Source organism: Passer montanus, unplaced genomic scaffold (assembly GCF_014805655.1).
Source record: "Passer montanus isolate IOZ18808 unplaced genomic scaffold, ASM1480565v1 scaffold157, whole genome shotgun sequence".
Taxonomy (NCBI): domain Eukaryota; kingdom Metazoa; phylum Chordata; class Aves; order Passeriformes; family Passeridae; genus Passer; species Passer montanus.
Window position 1 is genome coordinate 677017 of NW_024362827.1, and position 13617 is coordinate 690633.

Here is a 13617-nt window from a genome sequence, read left to right on the forward strand (position 1 = left end):
TCCCTGTGTCCACCCCACTGGAGCCATTCCTGGGGAAGGTTTGGGACAGATCCCCCCGAGCTGCCGGACACACAGAGCAGGGTACAGTCACACATTTTATTCTCTGGATGCATTGTTTCTTCTCAGAGCCAAAAGCTTTATTGATTCCAAACTGTTCTCCTTCTCCCTTTTAATTTCTTTTATTTTTTTACTGCACCCCTTTTCCCACCCCTCAACCACTCTGCTATTTCCACTTTGGAGTTTCAGCTCTGCTTGGAGTTTGTTTTCTCAGAAGAAGCCAACGGACAATTAATTCAGATTCTTTTTTTTTTTTTTTTCTCCCAAGATCCATATAAATTACATGCAAAACATTGTACATAGAGATTAATATCAAAATGCAATACAGATCAGGTGCACTTTAAGCTGGACTCTAGGATATGGCAAACACACCAGGGTACATATTGCTTTGAAACCACCATTGTTTTGTTTTTTAATGTCATGCATACCACATAATATTCAGTCTTTTGTTTTGTATTTTGGTTTTTTTTTTCTTTTTTTCTCTCTCCCGTTTTTTATACAAAAATACCAGTGCTTATTATACTGAGTTACTGGGAAAAAAAAAAGAGAAAAACTCGGCTCCACGTGCCCTCTTCAAAAGAAAGTTTTTTTGTTTTGTGAGAGCGTTGGATAAATATATATACACACACATAAATGTTGAGTTCAGACTGTATATATATATATATTTATTGAAGGGGAGGAAATAAACTAAAGGCAGCTTTAACCATGGGTTTTTCTGGATGAAAATTGGGAGGTTTGGGCAGAGCAGTCGGGGATGCTGGGGAGGAAGAAATGCCAAAATCCCCGTTTGGGGGGAAAAAAATCCTCTTTGGGTGGAAAAGGAGCAAAAAAAGAAAAAAGCAGGGAAAGGATTCCCCACACCCCTGTGCCCTGAGGGGAGATCTGGGGGTGCAGGAGGCGTTTGGGGACGGAGCAGAAGCCATGCAGGCCCAGTGTCCCCCACAGAGGGACAAAACCCTTCCCAGGGCGGTGCCAGAGGGTGCCAGGAGCTGGCAGTGGCACCTGGAGATGCCCTCGGGCATTTGGGATGGGATTTTTTTCCAGCTCAGATTTTTTTCCCCTCAGAGAGGAGCTGAGGCCTGCAGGCCCGGCCGTGAGGGGGGAAAAGGCCGCCCATGCTCAAACGCGGTTTAGTTTATTTCCTTCTCGAGATCGGTTGGAAAATTTCACTTTATTGCACGGAAAACCTTTGGGAAAAAAAAATAAATTCGAAATTAAACCCCCTCCCCACACCCTTCTCCCTGTACAAATCATGAAAACCTCAGCAGGAGAAAGCCTCAAGAGCTGCCTGGCCGGCACACAGGCCGCGGTGTCTTTGGTACCAATCCGCCAATTCCACGGAAAATCCACGGAAAATCCATGGAAAATCCGCAAATCCGCCCTGCTGGGATCAAGAACTGGATGCAGAAGGATGTTCAGAGTGTTTTAATAACAAAGCATTCCAAGGCAAGTTGATCACAAGGAGGAGGGAGGGGGTGGCTTTGTTCCTGCGCCGGCCCTCCCCTGCTCCGCGCGCACTCGTGGCAGTTCAAACAAAGCAAAAAAACCAGAAATTATTCATAATAATATATATTTATATGGATATTTATATCTCCCCCTAGTCAAGGCATGTTGCAGAAAGTCCCCAAAAGTCCGTGCCGCCGACCATGCCTTTTTTTTTTTGGAGCACCAATCTCCCCCAAATCTCTTTTTTAATTTTTTTTGTGTAATGTCCTCAATAACTTAAGCCAAGAGTCAGCTGCTGCCAGGATATCACTGAAACTTAACCCAAAAGAAGAAAACTTTACAGGAAATCTGCACAAGAAACATTTATACTTGAAGCAACCAGCCATACACCAACATAATTTATAGATATTTATATAAAAAACCCCATTTGTGTCATCCAACTCACGGCTAGTAGAAAGATGGCTGCTCAGAGAAAAGGAAGCTGACTGGCATCCGATGGCTGAATTAATTAATCCACGGAATTAATTAAAGTGTCCCTTGCAACTGCCCTCGAGCAGCGGCGGGACTCAAGATTTATTTTCTTTTTTTTTCTTTAAACAAAATACATATGGCTGACGTAAAAATATCAGTTTCTGAGCTAAAGAAAACTAGATTTTTTTTCTTTTTCTTTTTTTTTCTTTTTTTTTTTTGCATAATATTTATATAGCACTATTTCTCCCTCCCCCCACTCCTAAAATGGAAACTAGAACGACAAAAATAGAGCAAACTAAAGGAACGACCAGACCCTTGTGGCAAACCCTGCCAGTCACAGATTTCTGGGAGTGACTTTGAGAGCCTCCAAAGTTGGCTTGAAGTTGTTGTTGGTTTGAGTCTTTCTTTTATTTTTTTTATTTCTTTTTTTTTCAACAGGTCTGAGGTATTAAAAAAAATATCAAAAGGAAAAAAAAAATATTGGTGCATCCCCCCGAAAAGTATTTAATAAATATTTATGTAAGCTTGTAAGAACACCATATCTTCTCTTTTTTTTTTTGTTTTTTTTTGCAAGTATTTAAAATAGAAAAAGTGATTTTTTTTTTGTTTTTTTTTTTAAGCAACGTCACCTTTAGCACAGAACCAAAACCCCACAACCACCCCTCGTTTGGGGCTTTTTTTGTTGGTGTTGAACCCAAGGTCCCCTCGCTCCCCTGGGTTGTTTTTGGGGGGAGGGAGGCCAGGAGGGCACGGGGTGGACACTGAATTTGCACTGGGGACGGGCAGTGGTGGCATTTTCCTCTTGCTGTTGGCAGTGAACAAAGCCCAGCTCGCCAGCACCAGGGCGGGACACTCGGGACATTCAGGATATTTGGGATTTTTGGGATAAAGACCTTTCCTCAGCAGGAAAAAGGAAAAAGGAGCTCGTCCTTCCCTCCTCCTCCTCCTCCTCCCAGCCCAGGGAAGGACACGGCGACGCTGGGTTTGCGTTGTGGTTTAAGGAACACTTAAATCTTGGCAAAGATCTGGGCTGGCGTGGCAGGAGGTGCTGCAGGCAGTGCTCGGACAAGGCACGGGAGATCCGCTGTGCGTTCCTGGCAGGACAGGGGAGGAGAACCCAGCCAGAGCCAGCCTTTCCCCAAAAACAAAACCCCAAAAAAAGCCCAAAAAACCCTCCCTCAGGGTTTGCAATCCCAGGGCTGGGAATGGCCTCGTGCTCTCAGCCAGAGGGGATGGAGGAGAGCAGGGAGGAAGGAGGAGCCCCAGCCCTGCCTCCTGCTCCAGGGACGGCCAGAGGGACAATCCAGAGGCAGCTCCAAGGAAAGGGACTCTCCCTGGGCTCTTCCCAGGGCTGGAGGTGAGGCAGGGCCCAAGGGGAGGAGATGACCTCCAAAAAAAAGCAGCCAGGTGAGGCTGAGCCTGCAGCAGCTCCTTCTCTGGGAGACTGCAGCCAGCCAAGCCAAACCTGCAGGGAAATCTGGGATCACCTTCTCTGGGAGACCTGCAGCCAGCCAAACCAAACCTGCAGGGAAATCTGGGATCACCTCTGGGAGACTGCAGCCAGCCAAGCCAAACCTGCAGGGAAACCTGGGATCCCCTTCTCTGGGAGACCTGCAGCCAGCCAAGCCAAACCTGCAGGGAAACCTGGGATCCCCTTCTCTGGGAGACCTGCAGCCAGCCAAGCCAAACCTGCAGGGAAATCTGGGATCATCCAGGAGACAGCTGGGTTGATCCCTCCCAGGATCCAGGAGGTTCCCACTCAGCCTCCCACAGCTTTTGGGCATGGCTGGAGCCTCCTCCCACATCCCTGCGAGGCTCAGGGGTGCTGGACCCCAAGAGCACACAAAAAAAGGGAAAACATCTCTCTGCTCTGGAGGGCAGGAGCTGGGAGAGCTGCAAAAATCCTCTCCCCAAGTTTCCCCCTGACCAGAGCAGCAGAGAGGCCTCTCCTAGAGGAGGAGGAGAGGATTCCTAGAGAATTCCTCAGGAAGAAGCTGCATCCCTCACAACTGGGGGGCTCTCCCCACCTTTTCCCCGGCAGTTTCACCTCCACCTTTGCAGGAAAATCAGAATTTCTCCCCTCCAGCAAAATTAGAGCCAAGCCACCTTCGTTTCTCATCTCCCAGTCTGGAAGCAGAGAGAGAAAAACGTGTGGGCACGCACAGAGGGGGAGCTGGAAGAAGCCCAGGTACCATTTTTCAAGGTGGAAGACTGGTGGGCATCCCTGGATCTCTGAACCTTGGAGTAAACACCTTCCCCTGGCTGGGATTTTTTTAGTTTATTCCTTAATTTTCACACTGGAGCAGTGACTGCCCCTCCCCTGCACTTCCCACTGGGTAGGGGAGCAAATCCCACAAGCAAAGAGCAAACCCCAACATTCAAAGAGAAAAACCCCTAAAAACCACGTGTGACAAAAAAACACAAAAAAAAATAAACTCAAGTCACAAGTGCACCCCCAGCCTTCGGGCCGGGGGCGTGTAAGACTACAACAATTTGAATTTCCTTGGAACATGCATTTTTCCAAAGTGAAAACCCCCTGGCTCCAGGTGCCTGGAGCCCAACTCTTGGAGAGGAAAGAACCTGGCAGCTTCCCCTGGGTGAGTACCACGGAAAATCAGGGATGGAGATGCACAATTGGTTTCTTTTTTTTGGTTTTTTTTTTGGTTTTTTTTTTTTGGCTTAGCCTCTCTCCCAACACCCAGCGTGGTGGTACTCTGCTTCCCACTGCTAAATAACGGTAAAAAATAAAAACAAAATAAAACAAAAAGAAAAAAAAACCACATTAAACCCCCCACCCCCCAAAAAAAAACCCCAAAAACCCCAGCTGATGATACAGGCATGAGCAGTTTGACCGCAGCGTGTGATCAGTTACTGGTGCTGGGATCACACAGGGCCCAGGTGGACGAGGAAGAGGAGGAGGAGGAGGGGGAATCCCAAGTTCTAAGGTCAAACAGAGGTCTCCAGGCTGTGGAAGGGGCTGCCGGGCTCGGGGAAGCTGAACTCGCTGTCCACGGCGTTGTTGTTCCTGTTGAGGGCCGTGGGGCCCCCCAGGCTGCCCCCACCTCGCTTTTGGAGTCCCTCGGGCTCGGGCTCGTCTTCGGCGCCGTCAAGGAATGGTGTCCGAGGCTCGTCTTCCTCCAGGATGAACTCCGGGTGAGTCATGAAGTTATGGATGGAGCTTCTGGATTCGGGTTTCTCGAGGCCTTCGTACAGGGAGCTACGGAACGCATTCACCACTTTGATCTGGGCGGCGTGGGGAGAGAAAACAAGGGGTCAGCGCTGCTGCCAGGGGGCAGGGCTCGAGGGAGAGAGTGAAATAAATGATGAGACAACCATCGAACGAAAAATAAACACCACAGCGACAAAATCACCACTGAACACACAGCTCGGTCGAAAATGAGACATCGACGGTGACCCGGGGGCACAGTCAGGCACTACGGGGCTGCTGGGGACCCAGCAGCCCCACAAGCTGCAAGGAAAGACACAGGACGGCTCCAAACGGCCACCAGACTGCACGGATGGAAGCCGGGAGGCGTTAATTAGTCGTTAATTTGGTGTGGGGGGTGTGCACGCCCCGCCCCGGGGTGGACGGACACGAGGACAAGGGAGGAGTGGGGGAACTACGGCTCCAAAAAGAGGTGGGTTAGGCAAAGAGCGGGGGCAAACTCTGCTCAGGGAGCCCTGCCTGGGGCTGGGAGGGTCCTTCCTACAGCTCTGCAAAGGAACGGGGCTGGCCAAAGGCATTTCCAGCTTTTGTGGAGCCCCTGGAAGCAGAGATGCAGGTGGGCGCTGGGAGGATGAGGTGGAGGCCCAGGGCTGGGTGGGGTTCCCCACACTGCTGGAGCCCTGCAGCCTTCCCTGCACCTGCAGCAGACCCAGGGGGTCCCAAAGGCAGTGAAAAATGGGGATCTGATGGAGCTGGCAAGGAGTTCAGATTGTGCTGGATATTCTGAAGGAGTTCCAGGCACACACACGTGATCCTGGGAGAGCCCTGGGGCAGCTCCACGGAAATCCAGGCTCCACGGAGATCCAGAGCAGCAGGGCACGGCTCTGCCACCTGCACTGCACTGGGAGGGACAGCTCTGGGGACACACCTGCATGGTGCATTCCCTGCTCCCTCCAGATCCCTGGAATTCCAGCCTCAAACCCTGCCAGCTCACAGGTTTGAGATCAGGGGGTGACAAGTGTCTCATCCCAGCCCTGCTGGGGTTCCAGGGAAGCAAGAGAAGCCTCAGCTCTGTGGAGCAGAGCTGGTGTGGGACCACATCTCCTCTCCCAGGCCCCTGGAAGCAGCAGGGAAGGCTCCCTGGAGCAATTCCAGTCGTTGTGCTCGGTCTCCAGCCCCATGGAAGGAGCTCTGCTCCTCCTCAGTGCCTCCACCTGCTCCTCACCCCTGAGGAACATCCCCTCCTGCTCCCGTGGTGTCACCACGGCTGAAACAGCACAAACAGATCCCACAAAGACCCCAGATCCTGTGACATGGGCTGGGCCAAACTGTCCCTTATTTGAACTCTTTATTTAAACTGTCCCTTTATTTAAACTGCCCCTTCATTTAAAATATCCCTTTTATTTAAAATGTCCCTTCATTTAAAATCCTTATTTAAACTGTCTCTTTATTTGAAATGTTCCTTCATTTAAACTGTCCCTTCATTTAAACTGTCTCTTTACTTAAACTGTCCTTTTATTTAAACTCTTTATTTAAACTGTCCCTTTATTTAAACTGCCCCTTCATTTCAACTGTCCCTTCATTTGAACTGTCCCTGGCTGTGGCACCCCTCCAGGTGGGAATTCTCCCCCCAGCACAGCCAAAACCCTCCTGAGGATCTCTGGTCCCACAAAACCAGAGCAGGGGATTCCTTCCTTGTGCCTGGAGTCCTCCCTGCCCCTCTCACCAGGGATGGCCCTGGCTCAGATCAGGAGGGATTTCCTGGCACGGGCTGGGCCCATCCCAGCTGGAAGCAGCCCCAGGAGCTCCTGCACAGGGAGCAGGAGCACAGGCACCAAGGGCACGAGCCTGGAGCACTGCTGGCCTGGAGAAATGGGAATTTGAAGGAGCTGGGAACCATTTCAGAGGAGGATTTGTGCACTGATGACCTTGGATCAATTCAGGTGAACGCACAGGACCAGGGACAGCACAGGGGCCACCTCGCACTGATCATCTGTCACATCAGCAACGACTTGGGAACAGCAAATCCTGAGCCCCAAAACACCAACTCAGCCAAGGAGAACGAACCCAGCCCAGCCAAGGAGACCAGGGACTGCCAGGGCCACGAGGAGGTGGCCAAGGACAGCCAGGGACTGTCACAGCCACGAGGAGGTGGCCAAGGACAGCCCAGGGACTGTCATAGCCACAAGGAGGTGGCCAAGGACAGCCCAGGGACTGTCACAGCCAGGAGGAGGTGGCCAAGAACAGGTCAGTGACTGTCACAGCCACAAGGAGGTGGCCAAGGACAGCCCAGGGACTGTCACAGCCAGGAGGAGGTGGCATCCACAAGCTGAGATTTGGGAGCAGCTCCACAGAAGCCTCCCCGTCTCGTGTGGGACCAGGAGCTCTCCTCTCCCAAGGAATCACCTCCAGAGCCCTGGAGATCTGTCCAGCCCTGCCACGAGCAGCAGGGAAGGCTCCCTGGAGCAATTCCAGGGAATCTGTGCTCAGCCTCCTGCTCAGCCCCCTCGAGGAGCTCCTGCTGCAGCTTCCCTCAGATTTTCCTCCCTTCTCCATCACCTGCTGCGAGATGAATTCAGCTGCTCCCTCTCGAAGGGAGGAAATGTGCTGTGAATGAGCTGAATTCCAGCCTGAGCCCCTCCTTCTCCCGCCTCCTCTCCACCTGGAAGCTTCAAAAGCAACCTCCAGGCTTGGGATGATTCCCGTGAAACGTGAAACCTCCACGTGCTGGGTGAGAGCCCTCGGGAGTGACACCCCCGGCTCTGCCCAGGGCAGAATTCCCAGCTCGGCTCTGCCAAAACCCGGCCACCAATTCCTGACAGCTCTGCAGCAGCTCCAGGAGGGACACGGCAAATCCAGCCCTGGAAAAACTCATCCACGGGAGAGGGACACCACGGATCTGCCTGGAGGGAAGAGGAGCTTTGGGAGAGATGGAAGCAGCAGAGGGAAACGACAGAAATCCAGGCAAGAAAACAGCAGGAGATTTGGAGACCTGGGTTAGCTCCTGGTGAAGTTTGCATGAGCTATCCAAGTTTTCTATTCCCTCGCTGCAAAATGGGGAAAACATGGATCCACAGACTGCAAAAAAGCTGCATTTTGGTCTCACCCCCCCTGCACACCCTCTGCTCTGAGCCCCTCTAAGCAGATTTTATTCCACCAGGAAATCCTGGAGGGTTTCCCAGATGCAGGAGGCAGCTGTGCTGCTCCAGAATTGCTGGGGTTAAACTCAATCAGCTGCCAGCCTCAGAGTCAGCTAAACAGAGAGAAAACAAAATTATCCCAAATTCTCTCTCCTCCCCCACAGTGCATAAACAGCAGAGGCTGAAAGCTCTCCAGAAAGGCACCGAGGGTTTTCCTCTCATCAGAGAACAGGAGAAGTGACTGTGCAATAAAAAAGCCAATTATCCAGCAGAGCCACACTCCCTGCTCCCAGCCTGCAGACACAGCCCACGTGCTCACCAGCCCCAACACCCCACACAGAGGGGTTCTACATCAGACAGGGGCTTTTTTGGGGGTCTGGAAAGCCAGGATCCAGAATTCCCACTGGGATCCAGCAGGAGTGTGGCTTCCCTGCCCATTTCCATGCACAGTTGTGTGTCTGCACACCCTGGGATCCAGCATGTACAGAGAGAGAGCCCTGCACCAGACAGAGCCTTTTTTGGGGTCCGAAACCCCAGTGCCAGATCCAGGCCCCAGAATTCCCACTGGGATCCAGCAGGAGTGTGGCTTCCCTGCCCATTTCCATGCGCAGTTGTGTGTCTGCACGCCCTGGGATCCAGCACGTGCAGAGCAGCTCATAATGAACAGAGAGGCTTGTACCAGGCAGGGCCTTGTTTGGGGGCTGAAACCCCAGTGCCAGATCCAGGCCCCAGAATTCCCACTGGGATCCAGCAGGAGTGTGGCTTCCCTGCCCATTTCCATGCGCAGTTGTGTGTCTGCACGCCCTGGGATCCAGCACGTGCAGAGCAGCTCATAATGAACAGAGAGTCCTGTACCAGGCAGGGCCTTTTTTGGGGTCTGAAACCCCAGTGCCAGATCCAGGACCCAGAATTCCCACTGGGATCCAGCAGGAGTGTGGCCTCGTGCCCATTTCCATGCACAGTTGTGTGTCTGCACACCCTGGGATCCAGCACGTGCAGAGCAGCCTGTGATGAACACAGAGAGGGCTTTTTTTAGGGTCTGGGGACCCAGTGCCAGATCCAGGACCCAGCATTCCCACTGGGATCCAGCAGGAGTTGTGTTCCGTGCCCTTTTCCATGCAGAGCAGTGTCTGCACGCCTGGGATCCAGCGTGTGCAGAGCAAGGTGGGCACTGGGGGTCCTCTGGCTGCCCTGGGCACCAGCAGAGCCCCAGGGCAGCACAGGGGTGTCCCCAGGTGGGGACAGAGAGGGGGACAGCAGCCCCCAGGTGTCACCAGCTGAGCCACGGGCAGGGCTGTGCACAGGCAGCACCCCCAGGGCAGGAGCAAATCCTGCCTGTCCCCCCTGGCCGTGGCTCAGCCAGCCCTGGGACAGCCCCAGCGGCCACTCTGCCTCCAGAAGAGATTTCAAGCAACTCCTCTGCCCATCCCTGGGTGTCCCAGGGCAGGGCAGTGGGAAGAACCAGCAGGATTTGGGCTCAGCCTTGCCCTTCTCCCAGCAATGCTCGTGAACTTGGGGGTTTTTGAGCAAGAACTGCCAATTTTTGCCCGCCCTCAGGAGGGTGGGCTCAAACACCAGCCCTGCAAAGGAGGAGAAGAGGTAAAACTGGAGGAAGCAACGAGGAACTGGGGGGGAAAGGACCAGAAAGGTTTGTAACTTTGTTAACAGCATAAAAAACTGGGGTTTTGAAGGGTTTCCCGCCCCGTCCTTCAGGTTGGGGACTGAGTGTGTGAGTGAAGGCTGAGAGGGAGAGAACCAGGCGGGGTTAGGGGGGTGCAGGTGCTCTCAGTGTTATTAAAGTCATGCATTGTAATAGAGACCATCACTCACTGCCCGCAGGAGGAGATGCAGCAGCAGCAACAGCAGAAGTGGTGGGAGTGGAATTGACGGAGGAAAGAGCTACATGGGTTGGGCTAGAAACATTTTTTACATCGTGGTGCTGGCTCACGATGGAAGGCTGTCTCCTGAGGGCTCCCTGCAAAGAGGAGGCGCCGGTCTGGAATGTGTAAACTACGTCCATCTGCAAAGAACCAGAGAGTGAGATAGCGACACCCGGCCAGGGACAGGGACAGGGACAGGCCCAGGGCCAGGGGAGGGCGGGCAGACACACAGCAAGGAAGGAGGAGGAGGATGGAGAGGCGAGGAAGAGGAGGAGGAAGGAGGAAAGAGCCCCCCGCCACCCCACGCTCCCCGAAACCCACGTGGGGTTTTGCTGGTGGTGTTGGGGGGCAGCAGAGAGAGGGTGCCCAGCTCTGCCCTTCCCAGGGCAGCCAGAGCAGCAGGGCTGATCCCCCACCAGGAAAAGGGCAGTGGCACAGGAGACACCTGGGGTTATCCAAAAATCTGCAGGAGGAGCAGAGAGAGGCAGAGAGGGTGGGCAGAGTGCGAGCGGGCAGCTGGTGGGGAAGGGCTCCTGCTGCCTCAGCCCTGTGGGGCCACTTTGGGGACACTCCACGGGCTCCCCACAGCCCCCATGGCAGCAGGAGAGGTGCCAGCCCCTCTGGGCATGCAGCACCCTGCTGGTGGGGCCGTGGCTGCCCTGTGGATGTGTCCCAAGGCCTCAGGAACTGAGCAGCATCCGTGGCTTCCTGGGCACTTTGTGGCTGGGTGATGCCAGCCCTGTGGCACCTTCTGGGCACCTGCTGCAGCCCCAGCTCTGCCTGTGCAGAGGTTTCACACCCAGCTTCGCTCCTGCCCCACTCTGATGTCCCACTTCTCCCCTGAGCCCTTTCCACACACCCCAGATGGGGACAGGAGCCCCCCCAGCGCTCAGGTTGGACCCCAGAGAGGCTCCAGGAGGTGCCAGCACCCATTTCTCACGTGGCAGGAGCTCCTCTCAGCTCCAGCACAGGGAAACACCCGGGAAGCTCCAGGGGCACCTCTGGCACTGCAGCCCTGCAGAGCTCCCAGGTTTCCAGCACATCTGCAGCACCTCCAGGAGGTCCTGGAAGCTCCCAGCACGTTCCTCATGGCAGTGCAGCACTGGTTACCCCCACACGGAGCCCAGCTGCCCCTCGGGGCTCACAGCCAGCCAGGAACCGGGGCTGAGCTTCACCCTGAAGCCACAGAGAAGGGAAGTGAACTCTGCCCCAGCCCTGTCCCCGTTTGTTGTCACAGAGAGGGGACAGAGGTGACCCAGCAGCTCTGCCTGCCTGGGGACACCAGCACTTCCCTGCCCTGGTCTCCAGGGAAAGTGAGGGGCACAGAGCTCTCCCTGCTTGGTGGGAGCAAAAATCCACCCTTTTGGGGTGGGGAAAAAGGAAAAAATCAGGGGAAAATTCAGGGAAAACCAAGAGATGTAAAAAGAAGACACAGAGATTTTCTCCCCTCGTGTGCCGTGGGGCTGAGCTCTGCGTGTGGAGCACGGGGAGCTGGCACAGAGGGGTGCCACGAGGAGCCACACCAGGAGGCTCTGGTGCTGGCAGATCCCTGCTGGGCACATTCCCACTGGGAACAGCATCCCAGCAGGAGCAGGGCACAGCCCGGGGGGCTCCGTGCACCCCTCACAGCTCCTGTGCTGCAGAGGTGACCATCAGTGGCACATCAGCCTCCTGCTGAGCAGCAGCACGGTGCCTGCAGCACAACAGCCTCCCCCCACCCCAGCTGTCCCAAAATCCAGCTTTTCTGTCTCCCACAGCTGGAAGCCTGGCCAGGGATGGCAGCAGCTTCACCCCCCTGCAGGGGGAGAGAGACAGGAGCAGACACAGCAGGCAGAGCCCCCCAACTTCCCACTCAGGCTGAGAATTTTGAGTAACACCAGAAAAGAGCAGGGACCTCACACCAGGCTGGGAATTTTAGGATTAAGCACCTCCCATCCACACTGTGAATTTTGTGGAACACCAGAGAGGAGCAGGGACTTCCCACTCGGGCTGGGAATTTATGAAACACCTCCCAACACGCTCTGGATCCCAAATCCTGAAATCCCAGAATGTTTTGGGCTGGAAGGGATTTAAAGCCCACCCAGATCCATGCACAGGGACACCTTCCAGCAGCTCAGGTCGCTCTGAGCTCCACCCAACCCAGCCTTGAGCACTTCCAGGGTGGTTTTTGTGCCACCAAGGCGCTGCTGCTGAAGGCCAAGGGCACAGAACAGAGCCTGCCTGTGCCACAGCCCCTGCTGTGCATGCTGAAAGTCTGGTCAGAGAAAGAGCCAGATAAACTTTCCCAGGGCTTGCTCCAGGGAGTTTTGAGAAAGCTCAGAGGAAGAATTAAAACAATCCTGCAGCTGGCGTTTTGAACGTGCTGTTATCTTGTAAGAGGTGCAAGAAGGGTTCTGTTCCTAATTAGCCAATGATGTGAGGGTGTTGATTAAGGACCAGTCAGGTCCAGCTTTCTCAGAATTGTCAATAGAAGAAAGTGTGGTTTCTAATAAATTTGCCTTTTGCCTTCTGAGAATTTGAACTCTGTGTTGCTCTATTCACCCGTCCTTAATTCAACAGCGACACGCTGGCAGCCCTTCAGACAGGACAAAAAAGCATCAAACCAGAGTTTTCCCCCATAAATAAATTCCCAAAGCCTGATCCAGCACCGTGCCTGGAACTGGGGTGAAAAGCTGCAGGGAAAACCAAATCCTGGGGCTGCCATGGCTCTCCTGGATCCAGCAGAGACACCAGGACAGGGCAGGCCCCTGCTCTGGGACCTCCAAGGAATTCCCAACCCCTTTCTCACAGCCCTACACAGCTCAGACTCAAACCCAACACCCTAAGAAAATCCCTTTTTTGGGTTTTTAGCCTATCCCATAGACTTGGATCAGAATTTCCATGGTCTGGAAGCAATCCCAGTGGAACAACCCAGGGAGCAAAGTGGAAGCCGTGGAATAACCCATGTGGAATAACCCATGGAGCAAAGTGGGAGCCATGGAATAACCCATGGAGCAAAGTGGGAGCCATGGAATAACCCATGGAGCAAAGTGGGAGCCATGGAATAACCCATGGAGCAAAGTGGGAGCCATGGAATAACCCATGGAGCAAAGTGGGAGCCATGGAATAACCCATGGAGCAAAGTGGGAGCCATGGAATAACCCATGGAGCAAAGTGGGAGCCATGGAATAACCCATGGAGCAAACTTGGAAGACATGGAATAACCCACGGAGCAAAGTGGAAGCTGTGGAATAACCCACATGGAATAACCCATGTAGAATAACCCAGGGAGCAAAGTGGAAGCCATGGAATAATCCATGTGGAATAACCCACATGGAATAACCCACGGAGCAAAGTGGAAGCCATGGAATAACCGATGTCTAACCCATGGAGCAAAGTGGAAGCTGTGGAATAACCCACATGGAATAACCCACATGGAATAACCCACATGGAATAACCCATGTGGAATAACCCATGG

General features: G+C 53.6%; 1 protein-coding gene across 1 annotated transcript in view; it reads right to left on the reverse strand.

Moving 5' to 3' along the window:
* Window positions 1-2094: 2094 nt before the first annotated feature.
* The window catches only part of ATP2B4 (ATPase plasma membrane Ca2+ transporting 4), a 51288-nt gene continuing 39765 nt past the window's right edge, over window positions 2095-13617 (reverse strand). The window contains exons 20-22 of the mRNA XM_039702581.1: window positions 11916-11955; window positions 10211-10839; window positions 2095-5217 (exon numbers count right to left, since the gene is read on the reverse strand). Of these exons, the coding sequence (XP_039558515.1) occupies window positions 4921-5217; window positions 10211-10839; window positions 11916-11955 (966 nt within the window). The 3' untranslated portion in view covers window positions 2095-4920. The remainder of the gene's footprint in view (window positions 5218-10210; window positions 10840-11915; window positions 11956-13617) is intronic.